Raw genomic sequence first — 27,027 nt, forward strand, 5'->3', positions numbered from 1 at the left:
GTGCGTGCCCTTATGCCTGCTCACAAGTTCTCACTATCTTTCCAGCACAAGGAGGCCTAAAGCACCTCAGGTGTTTTGCAGACTATAAGGATGCTGACAAATTTATGTCATCAGTTTTCTCTTTCTTTATTTCTTCAGCAGATGTTTCATAGGACAATGGATTGGGTCTGGGATTCCAGTGCAGGCACTGTAGATGTCTCAGCTAACAAATAACACCACTGCCCTATTGTTTCACTGTATAACAGTGCTCCCACATGTGGCTTTACAGGGTCATCCAGGTATTCCAGGCTACCCTGGACGTGATGGAGTGGAAGGCATGAAGGTAAATTCTCATATGGAAATACTAAAGCACTGCTTTTGTAATGACATATAAGTGTCATTGCTCCAATCAAATCTCTTTTTTTTTTTTTTTTCTACCTCTGTATCATTGTAATTTTCGGTGTGTTTTGGTTCCTCGTTTGCTTTATTGGTAGGGATAAACATGAATGGTTGCTGAATTATGAAAAACTCAGATATTTTAATACCTCTGCAACATTCAGTCAAGTAACTTCATGGCTTACAACTGTATATGTAGTCTCTCCTGTCTCCTTTATCCCTACACCAATGCCATATTTCCTGGAGAGGTGAGGCAGTATTACATGGAACTAGGTGAACGTGGAAGATATTTGCTAAGGCTACCTGAAGTCTTGGATCTCAGCTTTACACGTATTGACAAGTCTGAAAAAAGCGGGTCCAGCTCATCCCTGTATTCCTCCTACTAGAGATAAGCAATGCGTAACAGCCGTATTTGGTTTGGAAATTGAGCGGATCATTGGCCAAAATGGTAGGGTAGTATTTTATTGTGAAAAGCGCTTGTAATCTGCCACCAAGACCAGTATATGGTTGGCAGGCATGAGAAATGCAAGCACTGACAGGCTTTTTTGTGCAGAGGACATGGAAGAGGTAGTCCCAGTTTATGCACAGAGTAGTGTTACTGGAAGAAGCAATAAAGTGATCACTCCCTCGGAGACTGCATGGTGTTTGTAATATAAATCTGCTGGGGATTGGGACAAAAATCAGATTTTGCAGTTCCTATATTAAACAAGATCTGATTCTGTGTTAGAGTGAGAGGCAGGAATGATACTGCAGTTTGTCACAACTCACTTGTTACACTTGACAGAGTTTATGGAGGAATCCAGCAATTCTCTGAAAGCTTCTGTTATTAAAATTCAGGGCTCAAAGGCACCAGATAACTGCAGTGATGAGTACTTCAAAAGTGTGTGTATTTGTAGCAGCTCTTTCACTTTCCCCGCAAGATGAACAAAAGGGATCTACCTGATGTGGGTCAGTATGATAACTGGTCTCCAGTAATCATGGTACGCACATGTCCCTGCTTCTTACGGAGGTAGCAGGATGCATTCAGAGGATAGATAATGGCAAATACTATGTTATCAGCCATTAGTTTCATCCCACAGGAAGAGATGATAGTCATGACTACAGATGGTCATGAAAGCAGAAGTAAAAAGTGAATTTTTCACCAAGACAAGAAATAATGCTTACACCAGTGAATGACCACAGACATTGCTACCACAGTACAGCCTGTTTCATGCCAAGCAGTCTTCCCCCTACCTCCCAACTTTAAGATCTATTGGTCTGTGAATCTGTTTTCTTCTACAGGGTGAATTAGGTGACATCGGTCCCCCAGGCCCTCCTATCGTTATTGACAGGGAAGGTGTAGTCATTTCAGGTACTCATTTCCGTTTTGTTTTGGAACTATTTTTAAAGCACTTTTTCTCATCCAAGTTTTCTTGTTGCTGTATTTTATCACTTTTCCACACTGTGAATTGGGTGTAACCCATCCCTTGTTATACTTCCCTTCAGTTCTGTATTGTTAGCATACAGATACATTTGGTCCCATGTATTTAGCTTCAGAGTTTACAGTAAACCCTCCATTTGCAGTTTGCAGGATATGTTTCTGGGTGGAATGACCTGTTTAGCGCCTGGGAGGCTGACTGTAGGCAAGCATGGGGCAATGTAGGCTACCTGCTTGTCTTACTTCCCTGTGAAGAAAAAATGGCTTCCTTGTGTCTCTTGGAGATGGAGACTCTGAATGCCATTCTGTTAGTATTTGTCATTCAATATGGTAATAATGTTGTTGAGAAAAGGAGCTTAATTAATGCCTCAACTGAATCAGGCCTGGATGGGAACAGTCTCTGAAGCTATAAAAATGAGGAGACAAATTGTATGTCCTCTCTTCTTCCTCCTTCATATGCAGTCAAGTTCGAAACAATATCTAACAGATCAGGAAGAAGTTTTCCCATCATTACTAACTTGGACTAACAGGCTCACTGCTAGTGGATTTGCAGCCTTTGCTGTCACTGAGACCAGTGGCCACTGAGATGGTTGACTGAACTGTCTGTCAGCAGAACTTGTCATGTGTTTTTTCCCTTGTTTATCTGTATTTGACCAATAGGTGCCCCGGGTGACCCTGGGACCCCAGGCATTCCTGGCCCTCCAGGAGACGAAGGAGTCAGTGGTTTACCGGGCCTTCCAGGAGCTGCAGGGTTTCCAGGCCTGGAAAAAGGTAAAGCATCTGCTAACAGTGTCCTTAGCAGGCTGTTTTTTGTGTGTTTGTTGCTGATAGGGCTTCAGGTAGCAGCCTGGAGGTGTTGAAGGTTTCTCTTTGTTGGAGCTAGCATCTCCCTTCTCCTTCAGGTAGCTAATTTGCAGTCTGTGTGTGAGGTACGGGACAGGGATGACAGACAGGGGAATCAAGTTTGTAGGCTTGGATGGGAGCAGGCTTATTCCCACAGTGATTCCTACATCTCAAGGCTTTAGATGTGAATGTTTGGTGCAGCAGTGTATACAGGAGGTTGTTGTTTGTTTGATTTCCATTTTGGATGAGTTGATTGGCAGCACCTTTTATTTTAAATAATAGCAGTTGTTCTTAATTGTTTTGAATGACTTCTTACACTGGCAGCATAGAGCTAACAGATTGGCTAGATAAAACCACTGTAGGTGGGACCTATTTGTCCCCTGAAGGGTCTTACTTGAAAGATTCTATTTCACTTAAATGCCATTTGTGAAGTCCTGGCCTGTCATGATCCAGAGACTAGGAATTACTAGGGAAATTAATTTGCTTAGAGGCAGTCTGCAAACAGAAGAAAACACAATCTTGCGTATTTAATTTTTTAAGTAATCATCAGGATTTAAATGCTGCCTTGTGAAGTTTTTGGAAGACTGAGGGAGTGTGTAAGTGGAAGCGAGTTGGTGGCTCTGATTGATAAGTTTTCCTTTGTATGTGATTATAAACTGTCCTGTGTTAACATGGTTGCAGTTCAGATCACAGTGATAGTTTTCATAATGTTAAAAATACTTGAATGCACTTGCTGCTGGAGAGCTGCTCATTTTGTCCATGTTGTCTAGATGCATTGGGCCCTGGAGGGTCTCCAGGTATTCCAGGTGTTAAGGGTGAAATAGGAGATCCTGGAAGAGCGACGATTGGATTACCAGGCACTCCCGGCAGAGTTGGTTTACCGGGTCTGCCAGGAGTACCAGGATTGCCTGGTTCATCACGTATGTATATTTTTGTGCATATCTTTATAAGGGTTTCAGAGTAAAACGAGACAAATAATCATTTATTTATTTATTTATTTATTTATTTATTCATTTGCCTGTGAGCATTATTCATCTGTCTATCTTAAAGGCTTAACTGATACCACATTGTGATTGTGAGTAACTCAATCTTAAACATATATATCAGCAGATACCCCTCTGAATTAAGAAAAGAGAACTAACCCTTTTGAAAATGGTGGCCTGGGTCACTGAGGCACAAGGTTGTATAGATACAATTTGTGGCATAGAGGACTTTAAAGTTCTAGGGTAGTCTCCTGAACACTGGACTAAAATACTGAAGATCAAACCTGATATTTCATAGATTTATATTAACTAGCGGTCTGCATCTCCCAAATGAAGTACCAGCTCTGTCTACTCAGTTTGTATTATTTTATCTATTAACAAGCACTCATCCGAGTAGGTGGTCTGTAGGAAGGATGCAAGCATGAAAACATAGCTATTTGATTTCTCCCAGTGAATGCTGGGTTGCCATGCAGCAAATGGAATTTAATAAACTAACCAATGCTAGTATCCTCAGATGTCTCCTATGAAACTGTACAGCCTTCCAGCATTGTCTGTATTTGTGCTGTTTTAATAGTCAACTCAGATGTTCACTCCTAACAAATATGGAGGAATTTCAATTGGAGGGGAAAAAAAAAAAAGATTATATAATAAAGCTTGCAGGATGATGGGAGGAAAGTTGAATGGAGCTTGCCATGGTACTGACTTAGATAAAAAAAAGAGACCACGACCTTATGAGTGTCTGGGGTAAATGTCTGTCCTTGGAAGAGCCAATATCAGTAGTGTTTTGGCTACCATGAGTCAGACAGGATATTTGAAGAGGCAACTTTTAGAAATAAGGAAATTTAATTTTATTTTTACACACCCATTTGTATGGAGGACCTGATTGGCTTCACTATACATTGTTTTGCTTTCCTCAGAAAATGAATAATAAATGAAAAAGGGTTAATTTTGCACAAACCCTATGTTTTAACATTCTACCATGAGCTGAGTTCAGCCTATCTTACTCTTGAGAGTCAAACTTTCAAAAACAGGTCACGTTCCAGTGATGGAAGCAATGAACATGGACTGATTAAATGATTTTCCATGGAGAAGAAAGTGTTCCTTTATGAAGAACAGTCAAATCCCACTTATTTTTCTGGGGAGTCCCTATGGCTCTTGCAGCTGTTTTTAGCTGAACTGTTTAGGCTGCAGTTTGTTTCTGTGGAATATCAGATGCCTGCTGGTCCATACTCCATGTTATTGCTGTCACTGGGGAAGGGCTTTCAGCCTTAGTAGTTTTAGATTACTTTAGATCACTTTCCTCTGCTCTTTCTGTCTCAGCTCATGTTTCATTGCATTTATCAGCATATAAAGAAATGCAGAGAATAATCCTGCAGGTGTGAAGTGAGGTAAAGGGGAAGTCCCTGCACCCAGTTTGCCATTTAGTCTCTTTCCTGAGCTGCAGCAACTTGATGAGATGCTGAGGAACTCTGCAGAAGGCAGGTGGCCGTGGAGATGACTCTCTACCATGACAGTAGTGGCAGAAACACTGCTCATATATGATAACTCTGTGCCAGCAAAAAGGGCAACACCCAGCCACCACCATAACCATTACAATGATTTATCCCTTTCTCAGCTTCTTTGTCCTTCTCTATGCAACCTGCCTATAGTGTGCCTAGTTCTTTGGTCAGCTGTTGAGTGTTAGAAATAAGTGCAATGGCAGAGCAGCACAAATTCATCTACTTGTGTAACTTACACAGCCGCAATCTGATCCAGTGCCGTTTCTGTCAGTTGCATAGCTGATATTGTATTGTGAATAGTTAATGAGGTTGAAATCAAGCCTTCTCGTGGCTTTGGCTTCTGTTCTTTCCGATATAGGCCCTTCATACCTCCCAGATACAATCTTGGATGGAAGGCCTGGGGCCCCAGGGGAGCCTGGACAGAGAGGGCTGCCAGGAGCTTTGGGTCCAAAGGGGTACAAAGGTAATTGACTCTTATTTTGGGAGAGCCTTTCAGCATTCATTGGGACTCAGAAAAATATTTACCTGAAGTTAATATGCTAAGGGAGGAGGTGGAAGTGTCTGTATAACAAATCACATACACTGGGGCATAGATTAAAGGAGCTAACAGACTTTACAATTTAGAGAGAGTGGTGCCCAGCACTGCTAGCAAAATCCTATTTTCTACTTCCTGCTCAGGCTAATAAGCAGATAAACATCCCATACCTAGACAATTACTTAAGCAAGATACGCTTTAAAGCCATAAGGCATAATGAGACTTAAAAATAAAATCCTATACCCTACTTTGCTTTTTGCAATATAGGCTGGAAATGACAGTGAAACTTAATTTTATTCTCCTCTCTGCTAAAAACAATGAGAATTTGGGTTTTAGTGTGTGACAGAACCAGCAGCAAAAAGCAAGATGGATGCAGACTTCACTGTGCTTTGTGATTGTTTGGATCCATGCCCAGTTACTGTTCCAGGAAATAAAATAATATCCAGCTGAGGGTCATTTTAACCTACTGTGAGTGGGAGTATGGATTTGCTTTCTCTGACATAAAACCATCTGTTAAAAAAAAAAAAAAGGAAAGAAAAAGTTGAAAAAAAAAAAGACTTCTGTCCTAAAACTCTCCTAAACCCATCTGTTTAGCAGAGTCTGAACCTTTGGGAAGAGGTCAAGAAAACCAGCAGGATATGATACGTAGTGCTGAGGTTCATGCTGCACATAGTAATGTGGTGATGGCCATTGTATAGAAATTAACCTGGACAAAATCTGAGCTCTGCCTGCTTGCCACCTGCATCACCTGAGCACAGCAGGCATGAAATCATACCAAGTCAGAATGTCTTTATCCCAATCAAATCAAATACTACTTTTGGATCTCTTGGAACTGAAAAGGATCTTTATACAAATGAAACTGAGTTTGGGGTTTTGACTCTGTTTTCTAGGAGAGGCAGGTGATTGTGCTTGTGATGGAGGAGCTACAAGAGCTGGTCAAAAAGGCATCTCAGGTCTACCAGGTGCACCAGGAAGCCATGGTGTGCCTGGGAGTAAAGGCATCAGAGGAGACCCAGGCACTGTGGGGGCACCAGGACTGCCAGGCCCTCCGGTAAGGCAAGGAGAGACTATGTTGGTTGTGATGACTGGAATGAGAAAAAATGCTCCTGTGCCATTTGTTGGTGTTGCTCACATTGAAACTAGAACGCATTTTTTGCATAATTTCTTCTACTGATTTTGGTAAAAAAATAAACCCCCCCAGAAATTGATTTTTGAAAAGAAGCTAAAAGTAGAGAAATTACCACCTATTCAAAGACCAGGGGGAGAAATGGTTCTTAAGTTCTGAGAACTGCATGTGTAGCAGTCAAAGGAAGAAAAGTAACAGTTTTTCATCCCCAGGCCTGTTGGCTGTAGGCGCACATGTATTCGACCCAGGGTTCTCCCTGAGCAAGGACTTGCTGGAGAAGCAGATACACATCGGTATGGAGAGAAGACCTGAATCTTTCCACGTCATTGCTGATAGCTGAAAAAACTGTGCCACAGATGCAGTCTCCTTTTCAGCTGCTGCATACTGAGTGCATTAGTGAGAGCTATGAGTTGTGTTTTTATGAAACAGCAACCATACCAAATACGGTTTCCCCAAATGCTGAGCATTACTCGTTGGCAGTATTTCCTTTTGAAAATCCCAGTCCACAAAGATGCAAGTCTTTGACTTCAGAGTGTGTTTATCAGTGTCAGTAAATGTGGCACACCAAGTAATAGGGGAGAAGACTCAATACTTGGGCCTTGCTGTATCATGAGTGATATAATGTTCCCAGATGCCCTCCAAGATTGCTTTCGGTATAGTGCTTTATACCAGGTTTTGGCTTGCCATTATAAAACTGTAGTCACTTGACTGAAACATTTGGAAATAATCAGATCTCCTTTTCTTTTTTTAGTGTAATATATACAATAGGAAGCCTTTGGTAGATTCTTTCTAGCCACCAGTCATTGTGTACTGTCCTCATATGTCTTTTCTAAGAAGCAAAGGCTTTTCTCTGCATGCTCATATGCCTAGCTTTTTTCTCTTTTGGCCTATAGGCTTCAGCTGGTCAGCAAGGTCTTCCAGGCCCTAAGGGAGAAAAAGGAGATCCGTCCTATGCAACAGGCAGAGGTGCTCGTGGGGACCGTGGTGCAACAGCACCCAGAGGACCTTCAGGCATCCCAGGAACTCCTGGCAGAGATGGACTTCCAGGCTTACCAGGTCCTCCAGGCCCTCCAGTAAGTTCACATTAATTTAACAGGAGTCAGAGTGCTTCAGAATTGCAATAAGGAGCACAGACAATAGAAATGCCTAGCTTACTAGCCATGATTAGCCCTTTGGTAAATCTCTAAGTACATCAAAATGCTGTATGGATAGGATAGCTTGCTGAGAGACGATCTGATGGCAGTAAGACATTTGGCCAGAGTGATAAACCGAGAAAGTCTCCAGTATCATTTGTGACCGCTGGTCTCACAGGATAATAATATCCCATCAATCTTGCCAAAACTAAAGCAATTATAATGAGGGGTTGCACAGAGAATTGACAATCTAGGGTGCAAGGCAAGGATGCTAATATTTCCAGTGCTCTCTCTGGCCTCAGAATAGTAACAGTTCTTGTCTTTAGGAATTGTTTTTATGACAATGTAAATTCTCTAGGAATGTTGGAAGACCTCAGTGCTAATAGGAACAGGAAGTGTATTGCTTAAGGCCTAGGATCTGATCTTCTCTTCACTCTTCAAACCAAGATTTGCAGCTTGTCTATAGTACAGCTTCTGTGCGCTCTGTAGCATATTTCTGAACTCCAGGGGACATAATCTTCAACAAACTGTGTTGCTTTCTACAGATTTTTAGAGACACAAAGTAAAGCTGGTCAGAAAGTAAGAGCCACGTATGGATTGAATTTTAAGTACTCACTAAGGTTGGTTAATGTAGCATTTACACATACCTTCAGCTAAGCAGTGCTGAGCAAGACACTTTGATAAAGAAAACCTACTTTGAAAGCTCATATTCCCTGAACAGAAATTTGTTTCGGTCAGGATTAATAATTGGCGCTCATTATGCCTCTCGTTATGTAGTCAAAGGATAAACTCACACTAGTGGGGCAGGCATTATTGCTGTTTTATATTTTATCCTAAAAAAAGGCACTGTAGATATAATTATGATTCAAATCTGGAAGCAGAAAAAGCACACTAGAATCTTTTCAATTAAAAAGAAAGTAAATAGCTTTCAGAGTATATGACGCTTATGTTTTGGCAAATACAACATGAAATACTGTTTTTAATAATAACTAGGTTTTCTGACATTTTGAAATAATGATAGATGATTTACAGTGGTTTCCTTGTACCTTCCCAGGCACATCTGAAGCTTGCACAGAACCAGTCAAACTCATATGTTTGTTAAAATGACAATGGTGTACATTCTTTCCACCTCTTTGATTTTCATCTGTAATTGTTTTTGCTGTGTACAGGGTGATGGTGGGCTAGGTTTCCCAGGTGAAAAAGGACTGCCAGGATTACCTGGCTCCAAGGGCCATCGTGGAGAGACTGGTTCTCCTGGCATTGGATATCCAGGTCCTAGTGGAATTCGTGGGCCGCCAGGTGATCCAGGAATGGATGGTTTCCCAGGACAACCAGGTCTTCCTGGCCCTCCAGGTGGGTGCTGCCAGATTTGCTCTTACTTTGAAAAGGTGCAAAGCTACAACAAGTCAAATGACATTCAACCTGCTGATGTGCTTGTGGCCAGGCCAAAAGGTTGCATTAGGTTTCCCTCTGTAAATTAACTGAAACTGCTCTGTGATCTGGTCACGCTTCGCCCAGTAGTCCCTGCTTTCTCAGGTTGTCCTGCTCAGGAGAACATAGATAATAAACGGAAAATTTCTGAGTGGACTGCTCACCTATTAATAGTATTGGATGAAGCTACTCACAGACTGTTGCTGGAGAACCACTTTACACCAAAGGTAATTAGAAAGACAGTTAAAATGAACATTTTAAGAAGCACAGCCTACTTCGTTGTCAAGTTAAAAACAGTCGCTCACTGATATCCAAGACTTCTGAATCCATTTTCAAAACTATTCTTACTGAAATCAGAAGAGCTCCAGATGTTTTCTTCTTTTCTAATAGAAGAAACTACAGCCCATTGTATGAATGAGCTTTTGTGAATGAGACATTATCATGACAGTCAGATAAGGAGTTCAAATATGACTGGTGCAATCAGCTCCTGCCTGTTTGTTTATTACCTGAGGCACTATAGTTTGGCCCAATTGATATGGCCATACCATACTCTAGGTACATATAATGGCAAGTGATAAAGGCAGTAAATACAGGTTTGGTGATGTTCCATGTGCAATGTTTCATGTTCATTTTCAGAGTCCAAGGTGAGTAATGTGTAATTTTAGTTTGCAACCTTTCATTTGGAAAATACTTTCCTAACAAAATGACTGCACTGAACTAGTTTCAGTTTCTTGATCCCAGTGTTGGGTTTTAAAAGATAATTTTAATGAAAGCAGTATCTTTCCTTTGCAGCTTCTGTTAAATTTCAGTATATTTCCATTCTGTGACTACTTAGTGTTCTAGATTTGTAATTCTGTCAGCGTCAGTAATACAGCTGAATATATTTGCAGGCATAGTACTGTTGTGTAGGTTTCTCCACTTATAAATTGATATTCTGAGTTCAAAAATCTTGGAGATAAGACCGCTGCAGTATGAGGAGGTTGGCAGAGGAATCTTCAACCCAGAGAGAAGAGAGAGCTAGGCCAGAATAGCAGTGGGAAAGTTGTTCAGACACGCTGGATGGCATGTTACTTCACATCAGTGTCATGCTGGGTTGTTGTAATGGAGTGAGGAGACAGCTGGCATTAACATCCCTTTGGAACAGACTACATAAGCTTTTTTTCCAATCCAAGTCACATGCCAAATGATAAAAGCCTTGCTAATTCATAGCTATAAATGCTTACATTTTTGCTTAGTAAAATGTCTCTTACAAAATCTGCTAAACCTAAATTGCATTGCAAGATAAGTGGAAGTAAAATGCTCTGTGCATGAGAACTCTAGATATTCTGTGGAGCAATTGGAAGTCAGCTTATTATGAATGCTACATCAAAGCTTTTCTAACAATGAGTGACCTTTTGTAGAGGCGTATTTATAGTCGGAATATGTAGGAAAGTGTGAATAAGTCATTAGCCCGTTCACTTTGCACCTCCATAGAGATGCGTGAGAAAACTTGTGAATACAGCATCCCCTCAAAAGTAGGAAATCATTTACATACATTAGAAAAGACCTTTTGATGTAATCAGCTTCATATAATATTAAAGAAATGTGTGTGGGTAGAAGAAATAAACACTTTTCATACTGTCCATATTGAAAGGCCTTACTGTGAGAATGAGGAAAAAAGTTTAAAAAGAGACTATGACCTACTGAAGATATCACCAAGGAATTTTGCTCAAGTCTATGCCACGTGCAGTAAAGCACTCTTGCTTTTGAAAAAGTCTAATGCAGTATTTTATAAAAAACTAGAATGTTTTACCCAGTATTTTGAGATTACTCAAAAATGTTATTGGAATTACACAGATTTTTTTGTCTTTATTACAGAAAGTATGGTTTCATAATTGTTATAATTTCCTTGATGCTGGGGTACTACTGTGAAAATTTTGAAGAAGTAGAGTACTGAGTAAGCTGGAGAACACTAGGTTTTGTTTGTATAAACTTTACACTAAGCCTTGCTTAAATAATTTTGCAAAGCACATAAGGAAACATTCCCATTTGCCTTTCAGTTGTCCTCAGATGAAATACCCATTGTTCAACCATTTTACTGCTGGCTAATAACATAAAGTGCAGAACATGCCATTGTACAATATTGTTTTTGGAAAGCTCGCATAAGCAAGTCCTTAAAGCCATGTGATGTGAATATAGCAGTGTTAATTAAAATTTCCTTTCCATGCCAGTTGCTGCCCTGGATTCTCTCTTTTTGAAAAATGTCATTCCTTATTATACAGTGCCTGTGGAGGTGATGTCTCAGAGACAGACCTCAAATTTTTTTTATAACACATTCAGCATCAGGCACACACAGGACTGCAAAAGGCCAGAACTGTAATTTTTGTTTTATGTTGCTACCATTTAACCTTGAATATGTCAAATTAACCCCTTCTGGAAGTGTACATAAGTGCAGGCAGCAATGTGAGTGCTACACCTTGCACTCCTGGTATTAGGTGCCCATATCCATTCTAAGGGTAAATTGGATCATGGGTATTATAGTTTTGAACCTCTGTTCTTAAAGCCAGTACTGAGTATCGAGATGAATTGCTGTCCCAGATCAAAACAGAGCAATGTTTGGCTTTGTGTAAGCATGGAAGCGTTATTTTTAACTCTATGTAGATATGTTATCATAAGGGTAGCCATTTATTAGTTGATGTTGCTGTCAGTGAGTGCCTCACATCAAGGTAGAAGTAATGAATTGAGAACTGACCTTTGGTTCTCTGACATCACAATAGGACATGTCCTGATGTTGCCTTCAGAGCTCTCATGGCAGTGTCAATGCATGAGTAAATTGGAGACCTTGGGGGTTGTCTTCCCTCTCACTTCTCCCTGCATCCCACATTCCTCATTAGCCTTGCATGTTGGGAGCGAGGGGCGCTCACATCTGCCTACCCAGATGGGTTCTGGGCTGGACCCCCAACCAGTTCAGTTTTGGTCTCTGGTTGGACGTAGGCCAAGAGGATGGAAATCAGAGGATCTTACAGAGCTTTTTGTGAACTGAGTTGGAATCAGTTGAGAGCCCAAGGAGAAAGTCATTGAACCAGTTCTTAGCACTAGTTCAGGCGCAAAATTGGTAGAGATCTTTACAGCTGTGGCATCAGGAAAGATGTATTGGGTTACTTTATCAGTTTTCCTCCTGGCCTATGGCATTTTGAGACACCTCCCCCCCCCCCCCATTACCATTCTCAGACAATATCAGAAGCAAAGAGCCTTATTCATTATCCGTGCATAAATCCATTGATTTCATTGGATTTATCCAGGGAATTGTTTGACTCAGTGTCCTTTACTAATAACATTTTTAGTCATCTGAAAATTTTCTTTCCTCCCCTAAATAAGTGTTTAGCTCATGTTGCTCTACTGCAAGACATACGTTAAGTGTTGCCTGGTTTAGACCAGATTACCTTCAGGACTGAAAGCAGCCACAGTTTGAAGTGCTCTTGAGTGGCTGATGAATAGATTTGCCTTGTCATTCTGGGATTGGGGAAGGATCTTGCAAAGAGAGTTGTAAGGAAATGAGAAATAACTTATGTGTGATCATCCTTAATCTGCAATGTAGCTGATGCCAGATTTGAATTAGCAGGTACCAGGCAACAATGTAGTCAAGTGGCTGTTGCACTCTGCATACAAAAGTGTTCAAAAGGAGTAGTGAAAACACCACCTCTTTTCTGCAGATTGGCTTCAGCAGTTAACTCTCATATGTAGTTTCTCTGACTACACAGCTTATAAAGTCCTTAAGATTTTAATTTTTAGAAAGTTCATCTACGATAGCTTTAGCTAAGCTAGTTCTTACAGTGTAGGTGCTAACTCTGTAGTCCTAGGGCAGACTCCTGTTGAAGTAACCAGAAGCATTTCTGGAGGGGAAGGGCTTGAGTTAGGTTTTGTGATAATCATTACTGTGTAATGATCATAACATCGTTATGTTAATGTGACTTCAAATTGTCAGTGACTTACAAAGAGGAATGTTGAAAGTGTATGAGATCTGTCAGGTAAGTCTGCTGTGGTGGCAACTCTGATAATGCCACGTAAACTTCATTCCCCTGAAAACGGCTTGCTGATATTAACAGAGCCTTTCTAAGAGAGGTGGATGTCATGAAAAGAGCTTGGCGGTTGCTGAATCTTGTTTGCTACTAATAGTCATGTGGTTATTGCTTAGTCCGGCAGACTGTAAAAGAAGCAGTTGGAGAAACAGGCAGAAGTAAACAGTCCTTACTGTTCCACATTTCTCTGGCCAAAACTTGTGGGTGACAGTTTTTTTTAAACGCTTATCAATGTTTCATAAATATGTATTTTATTTTGCATGTGTACATTTATTTTAGAATTTCGCACTATAATGTATTGCTTATATACAGCTAGGAAACATCCTCAGTTTTTCAAATTTAGGAACACCTGTTAGCTCCTGCTGACTTCAACAGCTCTCTGCCCAGACCTTAAGCTCTCTGAATCACAGACTGCCTTTTCAATACATGTTGTGTAGTCCCTAGCATTAGGGGGACCGGTTGCTAAGGGGAAGCCATGGATATCATGCTACAAGTAGTCCACGGTAGCAGTTGCTACCGTTTACAGGTCACACAGTAAGTCAGTAGGAAGGCTGAGATTAGAAAATCCCCAAACTCAGAATGCCTTTTCCGTTGCTTAAAATCAAACTATTTGAGATGCCAGTGTTTGAAGTGCATAGCTTCACTCACAATTACTTGTGATATGTTCTGTGAAAAACATCTGGGTGTTAGATGTTCTCATTCTGACCATCTCTCTGAAGGGACCGTGTGCAACCTCAGTGTTTCTTTGTTTTAGGTATCACCTTGCCCTGTATAGTTCCTGGAGCGTATGGTCCCCCTGGGACTCCCGGCTTTCCAGGACTGCCAGGTATGGAGACAAACTGATTGTAATGCATTGGCTGACTGCCAAGAAGCACCTATTCCTCAAGAAGAGAATACCTGCCAGTTAATCCCCTCTGAGTGCTAACTATTCCACTGAGTTAACTGACAGAAGAGTATTCTTTCTTTTCAAAGGAGTTGGGCTTAAATCCCGTGGAGGATCATAATGACTGCAGCATTTTTTCCCTTCCAAGTAGCTTCTCAACACAATCCCGTTTCTTCTGTGTTCATATAGTTAATGAAACAGTCATGGATTTGAGATGTTAATTAGCTTAAATTGGCACATCTGCTGAGTGTTTCAGCACTGGCTTTGCAGGGAAGATCTGATCTTGCTTTGCGGTGCTATATTTGTGTCTTCCATTATCTATTGATTAATATTATTTTTATCCTCAGGTCCCAAAGGCAGCAAAGGCTTTCCTGGCGTTCCAGGGCAGCCTGGATTACATGGGTCAAAAGGACAGCCAGGGTCTCCAGGAATTATAGGCTTGCAAGAAGGACCAGGTGAGAGGGAAGTTACTGGAGTTCTTTTTGTTGTCTGATTGATGCGTATAATATTTTATCAAAAGAGCTATCTAACCTTTTAGGCTGCTCTTCTACCTGATACAGTCATAATGCTCCACTCTCTCCTTCCAAATGCATTCTCTGTTACTTAAAAGTGGTTGCAACTTGAAAGAAAACAGAAGAAATGTTCAACCGCTTGTTAGCTGCCTTTAATGTTATACTACTGCTGGAAGAAAAGACGACAGTCAGCACAGTTTCTTTCTCCAGAGACTGTCAACATGTGCTTTGTTACAGTTTAGGAACTACAAGTTTAGTGTAAAAGTGATTTTAAGCTATGTGGTACTCTGGTAGAGGTACTCTTTACATGGTGTTTGGAACTTGTTTTAGCTGTGGGAATTTCTGGTGGTTGTAGTAAATACAGAGCAAGGGGTCATGAGGGAAAATTTCTAAAGCAAGGTTGATATGCATCCCTCATGTTTCTCTGTATGTATATGGCTGTGGAAATTTCTTATCCTTTCATTACATTAAGTGGGGATGTCTGCTGAGCAGTGTGACACATCCACAGAGCAGCGCTGTTCAGTGTCTCTGTGGTAGAGGGCAAGTCCTGATGTCCCAGTGCTCCTTGTATCAGTGCGTTCCAGGGCTGCCACTGTCTTCTGCCCCACGGTAATGGAAGTTGTCTGACACAGAGGACAGAGTAAGAAAAGTGTGATAAACTTCACGTCTTTGCATCTTTGGTGCTAGTGAAATAAGGCCTGTCCATACCCTGAAATGACCATCTTCCTCCTTAGTTGTCCTTCTTGCCTAATCTGCCATCTACTGAAACCAGTGCTTGTAAAGCTGAGACTTGTAGCTACAGCTCCAAGATGCTCCTAAACTGTTCATTTAAAAAAATATATATTTTGTATGGATATTTTGTTTTAAACAGTTGCATCACTTTCTGTCTCCAGTCAGTCTTTCTAATTCAAAACTGAAACATTTTGCAGCTTCTGAAACAACTTTTTTCTGCATGTGAATTGTAAAAAATGTTGATTTTGTTAGAGATGCTATTGAAAGCAGATATCCCATCCTTCTGCTGAGTGACATTTACTCTTTATCTCTCTAAGGCTTCCCTGGGCCTCGAGGAGAGCAGGGATCCCAAGGACTTCCAGGACTGGATGGGACAGATGGGTTGCCTGGGAAGATGGGTGCTACAGGCTTAGCTGGAACTAAAGGAGCTCCTGGAGATGTATATGGTGCCGAGAGTGGAGCCCAGGGAGAGCCTGGCAGACCTGGATTCCAAGGTGATAAAGGGCTGACTGGGGATCTTGGATTTCCAGGACCAAAAGGTAAGCGCTGATACTGTTTATTTCTGGGAATATCCGACTGCTTCTCTTTTCCCTACTTTTTAAGATACTCTGTTAGCAGTCCTTTAAGTGGCTCACAGGTAGGGATTTGCTGACTTTCTCGTAGAATCTCGTGCAACTGAAAGGCTTTTATTAAAACTTACTTTTTAGTTAATAGAATTTGGTTTTATTTGTTCTGTAACCTCCTACCTCTCTGTTCCCAGGGGTAGATGGGAGACCAGGCCTCCAGGGTATTAAAGGCGAACAGGGTAATCCAGGATATACGGGCATCCCTGGCTTGCGAGGACCTCCTGGTCCGGGAGGTCCTTTTGGCGTTAAGGGAAAACCAGGACCCATGGGATCAGTTGGCCTTGTAGGAGCACCAGGTATGTAATGTCTTCAGATAAATACAAGTAAGCTGCAATATCAAGGAAGTGCAGGAGTGATTTGGCAGTTGCTAGGAGGGAGCTTCTGCCCCTGGTTAGAGCTAACTGAGTGCAGAGTCTGAGCCTTTGGCCTCCAGCTGTTAGACACCTGTCTAGAAATGGTGAGCCTGGGCTATAAGAAGTGCAGTAGAAAGACGGGAGAAAGCATCCTAAATGTGTTGATATTCTTAACATTTCTGCTTTACATGCTGGCTGTATAATTGACTAATCTTCCTTTCCCATTGTCATGATGATTAAATTCTAATGTATGAGATTGTTTGAAATATGACTTTGACAGATTGAAAAACTATTGACTTTCTCAGCACAAGCTTCTTATTCTGTCTTCTACAGCCATGGGGACATAAGAGAAAGTTATTCCTTTTCTCTTTATGGGGGAAATAAACACTTGAGTAGAGCAGTATCTCTCAAGCTGCCCTGATTAAATTGTTACAAGGCAGCAGTATATGCAAGACTGGAGAACCAAGCAAAGAGGGACTTGGGAATTATAGTGAATCATGGTCTGTGAAATAACCCTTCCCTTTTGACAGAATGACAGTGCTGGAACACAATGACAACAGTCAAATAAATGAAAGCACTGGCCTCATTTGAGATGAACATTGTAGAATGAATGCCTTAAGATTTTTATTTTAATGTTAATATGTCTTTTGCTTCTCTTTTATTTTACAGTTTTGGATTGCATGCCATATATGTCTGTTTCCTTCAACTGTTTTTAAAAACCTTCAATTGCTAGGATGATAAACTCCAAAAGACTAAGATTTTTGCATCTATATTCTCTCTGAATCACTAATTTCTTTTGTATCCTTGTTCCTTCTGTTTACATATTTTATCTGTTTTTTCCTTCACCATGTTTCTATTCCATTTATCATCAACTCTCCATTTCTGATGTCACACTGTTTGGTTATGGGTTCTTCACATAGGCTGTCAAGGTGAGAAAATGCAGTGTAGCATAAAAGCTCATGGACTAACAACCTAGCTTTCAATGCTACAAGAATTGCATTGACTATAGGTGATACCCCTTATTATTTCTAATCAAACCAGAAGGCAAAGAACCATTGTAGTGAGAATGCTCAGATGGTATCAAAGCCCGAAGCCCATAAGGAAATCCTTAAAATGCATAGATTTTAAGTATACGTTTTCTTTTTCTTCTTCAATAAAGTGGCTATTTCATCTTCTGCTTAAAAAAAATCCTGAGGTATAGCTTACTATGTTTAAGTCCTGGGTGCAACAAAGCTCATATATTGGGTACTACTGCTGCAAATGCCATTTTTCAGAAACCATTGGCTTTTTTTCCTCTCTTCCTCACTTTGGATCTGAGCATTCTGTTTTCAATGGTTTGAGCCTTTATTTAAAATTCTAAACAGTTACAAATGCACCTAGAAACATTCTGAGTCCTTTGGAAGCAAAACTGAACGCACATGGTGTTGGTTTTATGTGACAGCACAATCAGAAGCTTGTTCCCTTACTGAGCAATTTGCTTTTGAGAAGTAACCATTTAACTACAGAGGTGGAAAAGAAACTTGTTAAAACAAGCCTCTCCAGTTGATCTCTCTGGTTCACCCAGAGGATGTGGTAGGTAGTGGAAGTTGGCATTAATGATACTCCCCATCCTGGTTTGGCTGCCTTGATGATAAAGGTAAGAACTGGTGCTCTACACTTTAGTATCTGGTAAAGGAGACAAAAATGGATCATCATAAGGGGTTTCACTCTTGCCAGTTGTGTAGTGATGTAGGTAGTAACCCTCTTCATAGGTATTTTATTATTAGATGACTAATGCTTTTGCAGTTCTAAACTTTATGCCTGAGTAGGCTGCATGTGCCTTAAAGTCCATTTGTCATATAAAAAACAACGCTGTGTTTAAAGAGTTTGAAAGACAGCCCACAAAGCTGACCCAGTATCTATCTGACATAATCTATTAAGTTCTTGCTTGTATTGATTCAGGACTTCCTGGAGTCAAAGGACTGGCTGGGGATATAGGTCCACAAGGCCCTGCTGGTATGAAAGGCTTCCCAGGTCTTGATGGTGCTCCAGGGTCTCCTGGGGAAAGAGGATTCTCAGGGCCACCTGGGCCTTTTGGTCGAGACGGACGTCCAGGTTTCTCTGGGCCAAAAGGTAGGCGTACCCATTAGGGAAACATATTCAGATTACTGGGCCCAGAAAAAATAACATTGTTTGTATAGATTTTAGGCCATACTCGTCAGAAGTGACTGAAGTCCAAACTAGTGTTGGGGTGCATTTGTTTCACTGCTGAGTGTGGATTATCAATGATGGATTTAATTGTCAAATCATGGTCATGAGGGGATTCATCTTAAAGGACTCGTGCCAAGAATATATCGCTTTTTTCTGGAAACTACCAGTCAAAACCAACCACCCAAGTTGGTGTCCAAGCTGGTTTGTGGTGGTTGGTGAGTAGTGTCTGCACTACTGCTTAATCCTCATGGTCACGAGGATAACAATTCTGGAAGAGATACTGCAGAAATAATACTAGAAAGCTCTGTGTCCAGTAGTATCCTTTTTTTTTTGAAAGGTAAAAATTAATATAGAAACTCAGAATGACATGTATCTTTCCTCAGCCCCACAAAAAGTTCTTAGTTTCTATGTCGTATCATTGGGGAGATAAATGGCACTACCATATCCTCCAGATATATAACTTTATTCTTTGTAAGTTTTGTATTCTCTATGCCTAGAGCTCTGGTTTTGGTAATCAAGTAGATATGAAATTCCAGATGGGAACACTGATATTGGGAAAACAGGTAATCCTGTGGTTATCCTTACGGACAAAGGATCATGAAAATCAAGACAGAAAGACAGGAAAATTGAAAAAATGAGGAATGATGAATGAAATGATGAAGTAAAGGGAATATCATAGGAGGCAGAGAATGAAGTATAAACCAGATGGGAAGTAAAACTTTACAATATATATATATAGCCATTAATCACCCATACAATAATTAGTTATTTTGAGAATTCTGTGTTATTTTGGGAGGAGGGTAAAAGAGCTATGTAACCGGATGCCATTCTCTCGGAAATCAGTTGCGTTTTGCAGTCCACTGGAGCAGGACCATGCTCTCTATGGTGAACTGAAAAGTGCTGACTGAAAGTATCAGGAATGAAGACCTACAGCAGCAGTAGCCGTGCTGTGCTTGCACCATCAAGTTTTTTGCCCAGATTTGGGTGGTTGTCTAGACCCATCCTGCCTCTACCTGCCAGATACCCAGGGTGGGTATGCTGGACACTAGAAGAGACTGATTTTCTCTCTCTGTTTCTCACCTTTTCTGTACAGGTGAGAAGGGATCTCCTGGCCTGCTTGGTTTCCCTGGCATGCCAGGCCTGCCTGGTGTCCCTGGGGTGAATGGGTTTAAAGGAACTCCTGGCACAGCTGGAGGAAAAGGAAGTCCTGGGGTTCTGGGACTCCAAGGTCAAAAAGGTGAGAAACAGCTGAAAGGCAATTGCTAGCTGTGTAGCGGAGGGTTTAGGAGGCCCTTCTGAGATGTATAGATATTTAGGACTTTATTCTAGGTACTATGTTATGTTTTTCCCTGTGAAATACTTTGGCCTGGTTCCCAAAGGTGCTAGGTACCTCTTGATAAACTGATATCAGGAGACATGGAAGATGCTTAGCAGTTCTGGTTTTGTCTGCTAGTTTCTAGTGTTATATGCTTTCTCTGTTGGGCAATTTTATTGCATCTGACTTCCCTTATTTCTTCAGGTGACAGAGGTGATGTTGGTCTACCTGGTCTCCCTGTTCTTAGGCCTCCAGAACAGGCACTGCAATTCAAAGGAGACAAAGGGGAGCCTGGCTTACCTGGACTTGGAGGATTCCCTGGACCTAGAGGTACTTAATAACATTATAATAAGTTGCCAGTATTAGTTGTTCAGGAACTGTGCTTACTCTCAACAGAAGGTGATCTACCCTTTTGACAGAGCCTGCAATATGACTATTTTCCATTCTGTCATTCACATGCCAGCAAGGTTTGCATATGGCAACTCTGAATTTTGAGAAAACAATTTTCTTTGAAGTTCTGTTCTGCAGAGCTGACACCATCTCTTCCTCCTCTTTAAAGGGAGCTTTGGGTACAAAGTTAATTGGCCAAATTAGCTGAACGTCCGTATTATGAAGTGGAATCATACTCTTTTATGTATATATCCAGGTGATAAAGGATTCCCAGGCAGCTACGGACAGCCCGGTCTCCCTGGTCCAAATGGGTCACCAGGCAGAGAGAGTGGTCCTCACGGTTACCCAGGTTTCCCTGGTCCCTCTGGACGACCTGGGCTGCCAGGACAGAAGGGTACAGCTGGCATCCTAGGATTCCCAGGAATGCCAGGAGAGAGGGTAATATGTTTCATCTTCTCTAAACATGCTTAGGAAAATCCGGTGTTCTAACTGGTGCTTCTGTAGCAGAGCAGCAGAAGCTGGCAGAATTTTTGCTTACAAAACTTCCTAATAAATTTGCTTTTGTTTGGCTCATACTGATGAATAACCCTTTGGATAATCTTCCCTGCATCTTTGCTGTCTGTTTATCTCGCATGACCCAAGCTTGGGGCAAGTAGGAACAATAAGCAAAGCGTACTTTGGGGATTTTTATTTCAGGGTTCAGATGGTATCACAGGAACACTTGGATTCCCAGGGCCTGTTGGCCTCCCTGGTCCAAAGGGTAAGAAATTTTCCAGTTTTTGTGCTCTTTTAGTACACATAGTCCTAAGATTTATGGCTAAAATGAATGAGTAGTGTTCTGCAAGTGTCTCTTGCTCTCCAGTGACTGGCTCAGAAGTAGATGTCTGACTGTTAGGTCGCTCATTCAGATGAGATCAGTCCCAAGCCAAGTGCCTAAATACTTTATGCTCCTTTGAAATCTTGGCCACAGCATGTTGTGAAACATGTCAAAACAGCACAAGAGGCACTCTTCTCTCTGATCTGCTTGTATCAAAAGTACAAATGGCAGGATGCTATGGAATTACCCATGAATATTTGTCTTATGTCCTGTGTGCATTTGCCTCCATTGCTGTTTAAAGGCATTTCTAAACTCAGGCACGTTATTATTGTCTTTATTTACTCCATGGATTTGAAGTGTAGTGAAAGTGTATTTTCATTAACAAGGATACTGAGCAGCAGCAGCCCTGAAAGCTGCTCTCCACAATCAGTTGTGGAATGGCCTCCTCATCTTTTTTTTTTTTTTTTTTTCCCCCCTAGGTGACCAGGGAGAGTCTATTGGTGTTCCTGGCAGTGCTGGAGCAAAGGGAGAGCGAGGGGACCCAGGATTCCCAGGTAAAGTAGCCCTTGATAGCTCACTTCAGGAATGCAAAACTCTGTTACTCTATTACAAATAGAGTAAGCTATGATGGCATTGCCCACTTTGGGGTGGTTGTTAATCTGTAAATAGAAACGTTTTAGTCCTGTCCTGTCCTGTGAGATTTGACTCTGTAATCCAGATGGGGCACAAATCTGGATGGTAATGAACACGTCCCAATTGTAATGTACTGCCCAATTGTAATGCTGGGTCCCACTTCACTTCTTGACCAGGAACTTGGGAACTGGCACTGGCGTTTGGCATGTGTGGAGTTCGGTGCAGAATCCAGACCATGGTAGAGCAGACACAATTGCTGCAGTCTCAGACTAAAGAGTTTCTCATTATCTTCAGGCCTGCCTCTAGTTTAACTTGTGCTCTAGCATGCTGTATGCTTTTATGCTGTATGCTTTTATCCTTTCAGGAGAGAGAGGGAGAGAAGGGCTCAAGGGTGAACCAGGATACCCAGGAAGCACTGGAGTGAATGGACTCAAAGGTGGCCCAGGAGATCTTGGCCAAGAAGGACCAGCAGGTACTGGACTAGGCCCTTAAGTCCTGCAGTTCATGCTGTGGAACAGTCTTACCTTGTCGTTTCATTAGCTCTGGTTGGCCTGTCTCAGCTGAGGCTTAAACAAGATGGGCACTGAATCTTCTTTGACACCTCTGGAAAGTGTCACCTTGTCCTGTTGCAACCAATCCTGTGCATCAATTGCTGGTGAATCCTGCACACTCCAAATCCAAAGGAATTCCTCTAACAAATAAAGAAGACTTCAATGCCAGACAAGCAATAACTGCTTCTGTGCAGCTGCCTGTGGGCAGGGCTGCTCTAAAATCTTCCATTGCAACGCTTCGGTTTGTTCTCTTTCTAAACCCAAACCTACCAAGAAGGACAGCTACAAGAGTCTTGGGTAGTGGTGTAACTAGCAGGCAGATTTTCAAATTATTATCAAGATTAAAGGTGGATAACAGTGAAAATTTCTATTGTAATATTTTATTTGGAAACCAGTTGAATTAGTTATTCAGTATGTAAACTGTTCCAGTCTGTCACTTGTTGGATGATGGAGAAGGTCACTGCTATGGTTTTTAACAAAAAAAAAAAAAAAAGCTATCAAATAAATTGTTTGATAAATGCCATGCTAGTAGTGGCAGCGAGGAGAAGTTTGGGTATGTTTTTGCTTTATCTAAACAGTAGTTTATTCACCCATCTTATGAGTTAGATGCAGGACTGGAAGCTGCAAGATAGAGCTGTAAGCTGTTCTAGCCTGGATGTGTCGTACAGGGACATTTTGCTGCTTGTTTTTAGGAATCCCTGGAAATGCTGGACCGAGAGGAATCCCTGGGCCACCAGGGCCTCCAGGGCAGCCAGGATCTGCTGGATTCCCTGGAGCTCGTGGAACAGCAGGACCCAAAGGTATATCTGGAGCCTGCACGTAGGAGGAGAAATTGGGTCCAAAACACAGTGTTTTGGCCGGGAGTATCACAGCAGGCAGGCAGCACGCTATGTGTGGGCCAGCTGTGTGTGGGAAATCAGTTCATTTCTTGGCAATGTTAGTGCAGGCACCAGCTGCTAAAAATGAGCAGAGAAGTGTCTGGAACGGGAGAGGCTCTCACTTGGATTTGGATCACTAGTGTGGGGGTTCACCGAGGGTAAAACCGGTGAGAGCAGTAGGAAGAGCTTCCATGAATGGGTCCATGTGAAGGAAGATGTTACGTACTGTGTTCCCCTGTGTGTCAGGCTTCTAACGCGTGGTGTAGTCTCAATGAAACATCTTAGGTGTTTTCACCTAACTAGATTATTTGTCTATTTGCTCACTTACGTCAGTGTTCCCAATGTCTCTTCAGGGTTTCCTGGATTTCCGGGTTTAAATGGTCTGAATGGCTTGCCAGGCACGAAAGGGTCTCCTGGAACACCAGGTAAAATAGATGTGTAGTAGAAGGGTCATAGCTGTGGATATGCATACACTGGTTCATCACGAGAGCAGCGTTCCCTACAAAATCGCTTCATTTCACCCAGTTCTGGATTTAATTATAACATGAAGAAAAACCTCAGGATACTGGGTGTGCATGACCAAATTCTTCTTTAATGCCAATAAGAACAGAATGTGTCCCGTGAACTGAAGAGTCTTTTCTGGTGCTGGTTCTGCTTGAATTCCTCAAGGACTATGTCACTACTGGAAAGTTGATTGGATGAAATCATGAGAGTCTTCCATTTCTAAAGGATGCTTGATTTTAGTGGGGCAGCATCAAAGGTTTGCTTTGAGTTGACCTTAAGGATGGCATGTTGCCATAGTGCTGTCCATAGCTCTAGTATTGCTGCCCATAGCATAGATAACATAAAACTTGTGGCAGGTTATTTTATGTATGACAGTAGTACTTTTTTACCATATAAATGAAAGAAATCCAGAGTGGTCTTTGCTGACTAGACAAAGTAATTTTGATCCAAGTAAAATTGAAACGATGCCTTATTTTCTTTATTTCAAGCATTCTCTTTTGGAAGGTAATGATTTGGAGTATAGAGATTCTCCACAAATTTTCTTCCTGGGGTTGGTTAGTATTTTCTCTTACCAAGGTGACATGCTGAACATCTCCCTGCAGCTCTTCCCTGGAGCCTCTGTCCTGCACTGCTCATGCCTCAGTGTGGTGCTTCTGCAGTAGTCTGTGCAAACTGATCTCTCTTTCTTGGAACATGAAGCCCACTAGGTTATTTAAAGACCAGAGGCTTGATTCAATGTTCTGTCTTTCTGAGAGGCACAACGCACAAGAAGACAGGCAAATCCTGTGATATGAGTGCTGTGTTCACATCCTTGTGCAAGAGCTTCTGGGAAGACGAGAAGAGTCATGTACTTCTCTCTCAGCAGCTTACAGATTGTTTAAATTCACTCTTCACAGCCAGAGCAGCGCATCAGGCACAAGAACTCTTTCTAGTGCTCTACTGAAAACAGCAGAGAGAGTGAGGAATAACTGATTTTGTATTTCAGCTCAGCTTGCGTAATAATTTAACTTATGTTAGGCGCTTTGAGTAGGCTCTCTTACCTTCTTTGACTGTGTTTAATTAGGTCTGAGTGAACCTGGACTGAAAGGCCCTGCAGGTCTCCCAGGTCCAAAGGGTGAAGAAGGTTCTCCAGGCTTCGGCAGAGGAGCTCTAGGATTCCCTGGACCAAAAGGATCATCAGGAGACATGGGTAAATACAGTGTTCTGGAAGCCTGATGGGAGTTCTGGGTAATAGGTTGCACAGTCAGCACAGGTACCAAAGAGAACTCCTGAAGTCACAGAGATGGTCAGTAATTTGACAGATAAACGTTAAATGGGTGATGCAGCTATATCTCTGAGAAACAGTTGGTTATATAGTTTTTACAGCGTCGCCGCTTCTCCCAAACAGCAAAATATAGTAATTTTTTCCCCCTCAGGTAGTGGAGAGCTTTTTTATTGTCTGAGTCTCTTTCTTGTCTTCAATATAAGCACCGCTCAGCCACTACTTCTATCCTCATCTCTGAAGATCATTGCAGAGCTTTGGATACTACTCCTCGCTCACTCTTTATTTCTCATTCTAGGTCCCCCTGGTCCTGTGGGATTACCTGGCTTGCCAGGAACACCTGGAGTTTCTCTTCCTTCTGATATACCTGGGAGACCTGGGGATGCAGGCCACCCAGGAGCTGATGGGAGTTCAGGTATGGAGAGAGGCATCTTAAGGAGAGTGGACTAGCTAAGGGGATTTGTGTCGATTTATTTGTTTCCTTTGAAGAGCTCTAGGGGGAAGTGAGTAGTGACACTTTAATAATCTGTGGTTTAGATCAGGGCTTGAGAATAAGGGGATCTGGTTTCTATTCCTGCTGTTGAATCCTGATTTGCTTCAAGCCTGTTATTAAAGCCCTCTGGTCCACATAAATATCACCTATCATGATACTTAAGACAGACTAAATCATGAGGGTAGGTACTTAGGTCCAACATATTATGTCCAGCTCCGTTTTGGACCATGGTTTCCCACAGCTGTAATCAAAGGCGCTGTGTAAAGTTTAGAAGTATCCCATGAGATCTAGGAGGCAGTGAAGCTTCATTGGTGCTCATTCATTGCCTAATAGCCCTGTGGAAGAGGCTGGGAATCTAGGACTTTCCTTGGCCAAGGATTTGAAGCTACTGTTTAGGCTAGCTGCCAGGTGGGGCAAGAACTATGCTCAGACCCAGAATTTGAAGCAAGGGGACTGTAGTCAGAAGCATTTAAAGGTTTCTGGGCCCTAAGTGGATATAAACAAGTGGGGACCTGATTCTCTCCCCTTGGGTGGAAGACACCCTTGGAGATACAGACACCCAAATGATGCCTATCACCTAGAACAACCCACTGGGGATAGCAGCAGCATTTGCTTTGCCCCAGGAGCAGACTGTGCTAATTACCACTGTTGTATCTAGGTCTCCCAGGTCCTCCAGGACCACGAGGGCCCCCTGGCCCAGCTTCTGATCAAGGTGACACAGGCAGTCCAGGTTTCACTGGTGTTCCTGGCTTACGAGGCATTAAGGGCGACTTGGGACTCCCTGGCCCAGTTGGGCTCCCTGGGGCGTTTGGATTCAAAGGTAATCTTGTCTTGAAAGGGTTCAGGTATTGTTTGTCTGCTGTCTCCTTGACAGTGTGAATGGCTATGGTGTGGTGAGTGTAACAGATCCTCATTCAGGTGTAGATACAGCCAAGTTTGTTGCCTAAGACCTTCCCTTCAGCCCAGGACAGTGGAGGTTTTATCTGCTGACTCCAAAAGCAGCAAAATGAGGCCAGCAGCAGGTGCTTTTCAATGTGTCTTTCATGTTTTTTTCCCTGCTCTTTGTTTTTCTGGGTAGATGGTGTCCACATGCAATGACTCTATGCTTGTTGGCTGCAATTATCCACTCACAGCCCTGAGTGTGGTTCTCTCTCCTCTAGGCAAGAACTGGGGATATTGTTTTTGCTGGACCATCCTTCTTATCTCTGTATGCTCAGAGGCACAGCATGCTGGATGTGGGGGATTTGGGTTTCAACAAGAGACTAAGAAATTGTAGGAGTTAAGAGATCCTGTTTTGGGCTAATGTAGGGAGTGTGTTTCTCTTTCTTTGGTCTCTGCTAGAGGAGACTAGGCAGCAACTGTAATCAAGATCTCTAGGAGCAAGGTTTCAGAGCAACTGCACAGCTCCAGTGCCAGGAAAGGATGAGAACTGTTGCCAGGTGAAGGACTGTATGCTCTCTGCCTTTGTGGGCTGGCAAATCCCTATACC

At 42.0% G+C, this 27,027-nt stretch overlaps 1 protein-coding gene across 1 annotated transcript in view; it reads left to right on the forward strand.

Moving 5' to 3' along the window:
* Positions 1-27,027, forward strand: part of COL4A6 (collagen type IV alpha 6 chain) — a 145,429-nt gene that overhangs the window by 110,369 nt on the left and 8,033 nt on the right. Inside the window, exons 15-38 of the mRNA XM_068957534.1 lie at positions 269-322; positions 1,657-1,726; positions 2,453-2,563; positions 3,406-3,555; positions 5,476-5,580; positions 6,543-6,703; positions 7,672-7,851; positions 9,081-9,264; positions 14,155-14,226; positions 14,631-14,738; positions 15,845-16,066; positions 16,288-16,449; positions 18,448-18,618; positions 19,790-19,933; positions 20,216-20,341; positions 20,658-20,839; positions 21,098-21,161; positions 21,698-21,772; positions 22,216-22,323; positions 23,095-23,202; positions 23,634-23,705; positions 24,848-24,973; positions 25,344-25,460; positions 26,197-26,358. Coding sequence (XP_068813635.1) covers positions 269-322; positions 1,657-1,726; positions 2,453-2,563; positions 3,406-3,555; positions 5,476-5,580; positions 6,543-6,703; positions 7,672-7,851; positions 9,081-9,264; positions 14,155-14,226; positions 14,631-14,738; positions 15,845-16,066; positions 16,288-16,449; positions 18,448-18,618; positions 19,790-19,933; positions 20,216-20,341; positions 20,658-20,839; positions 21,098-21,161; positions 21,698-21,772; positions 22,216-22,323; positions 23,095-23,202; positions 23,634-23,705; positions 24,848-24,973; positions 25,344-25,460; positions 26,197-26,358 — 3,034 coding nt within the window. The remainder of the gene's footprint in view (positions 1-268; positions 323-1,656; positions 1,727-2,452; positions 2,564-3,405; positions 3,556-5,475; positions 5,581-6,542; positions 6,704-7,671; positions 7,852-9,080; positions 9,265-14,154; positions 14,227-14,630; positions 14,739-15,844; positions 16,067-16,287; positions 16,450-18,447; positions 18,619-19,789; positions 19,934-20,215; positions 20,342-20,657; positions 20,840-21,097; positions 21,162-21,697; positions 21,773-22,215; positions 22,324-23,094; positions 23,203-23,633; positions 23,706-24,847; positions 24,974-25,343; positions 25,461-26,196; positions 26,359-27,027) is intronic.

The sequence above is a fragment of the Struthio camelus genome, chromosome 11 (genome assembly GCF_040807025.1).
Source record: "Struthio camelus isolate bStrCam1 chromosome 11, bStrCam1.hap1, whole genome shotgun sequence".
Lineage (NCBI taxonomy): Eukaryota > Metazoa > Chordata > Aves > Struthioniformes > Struthionidae > Struthio > Struthio camelus.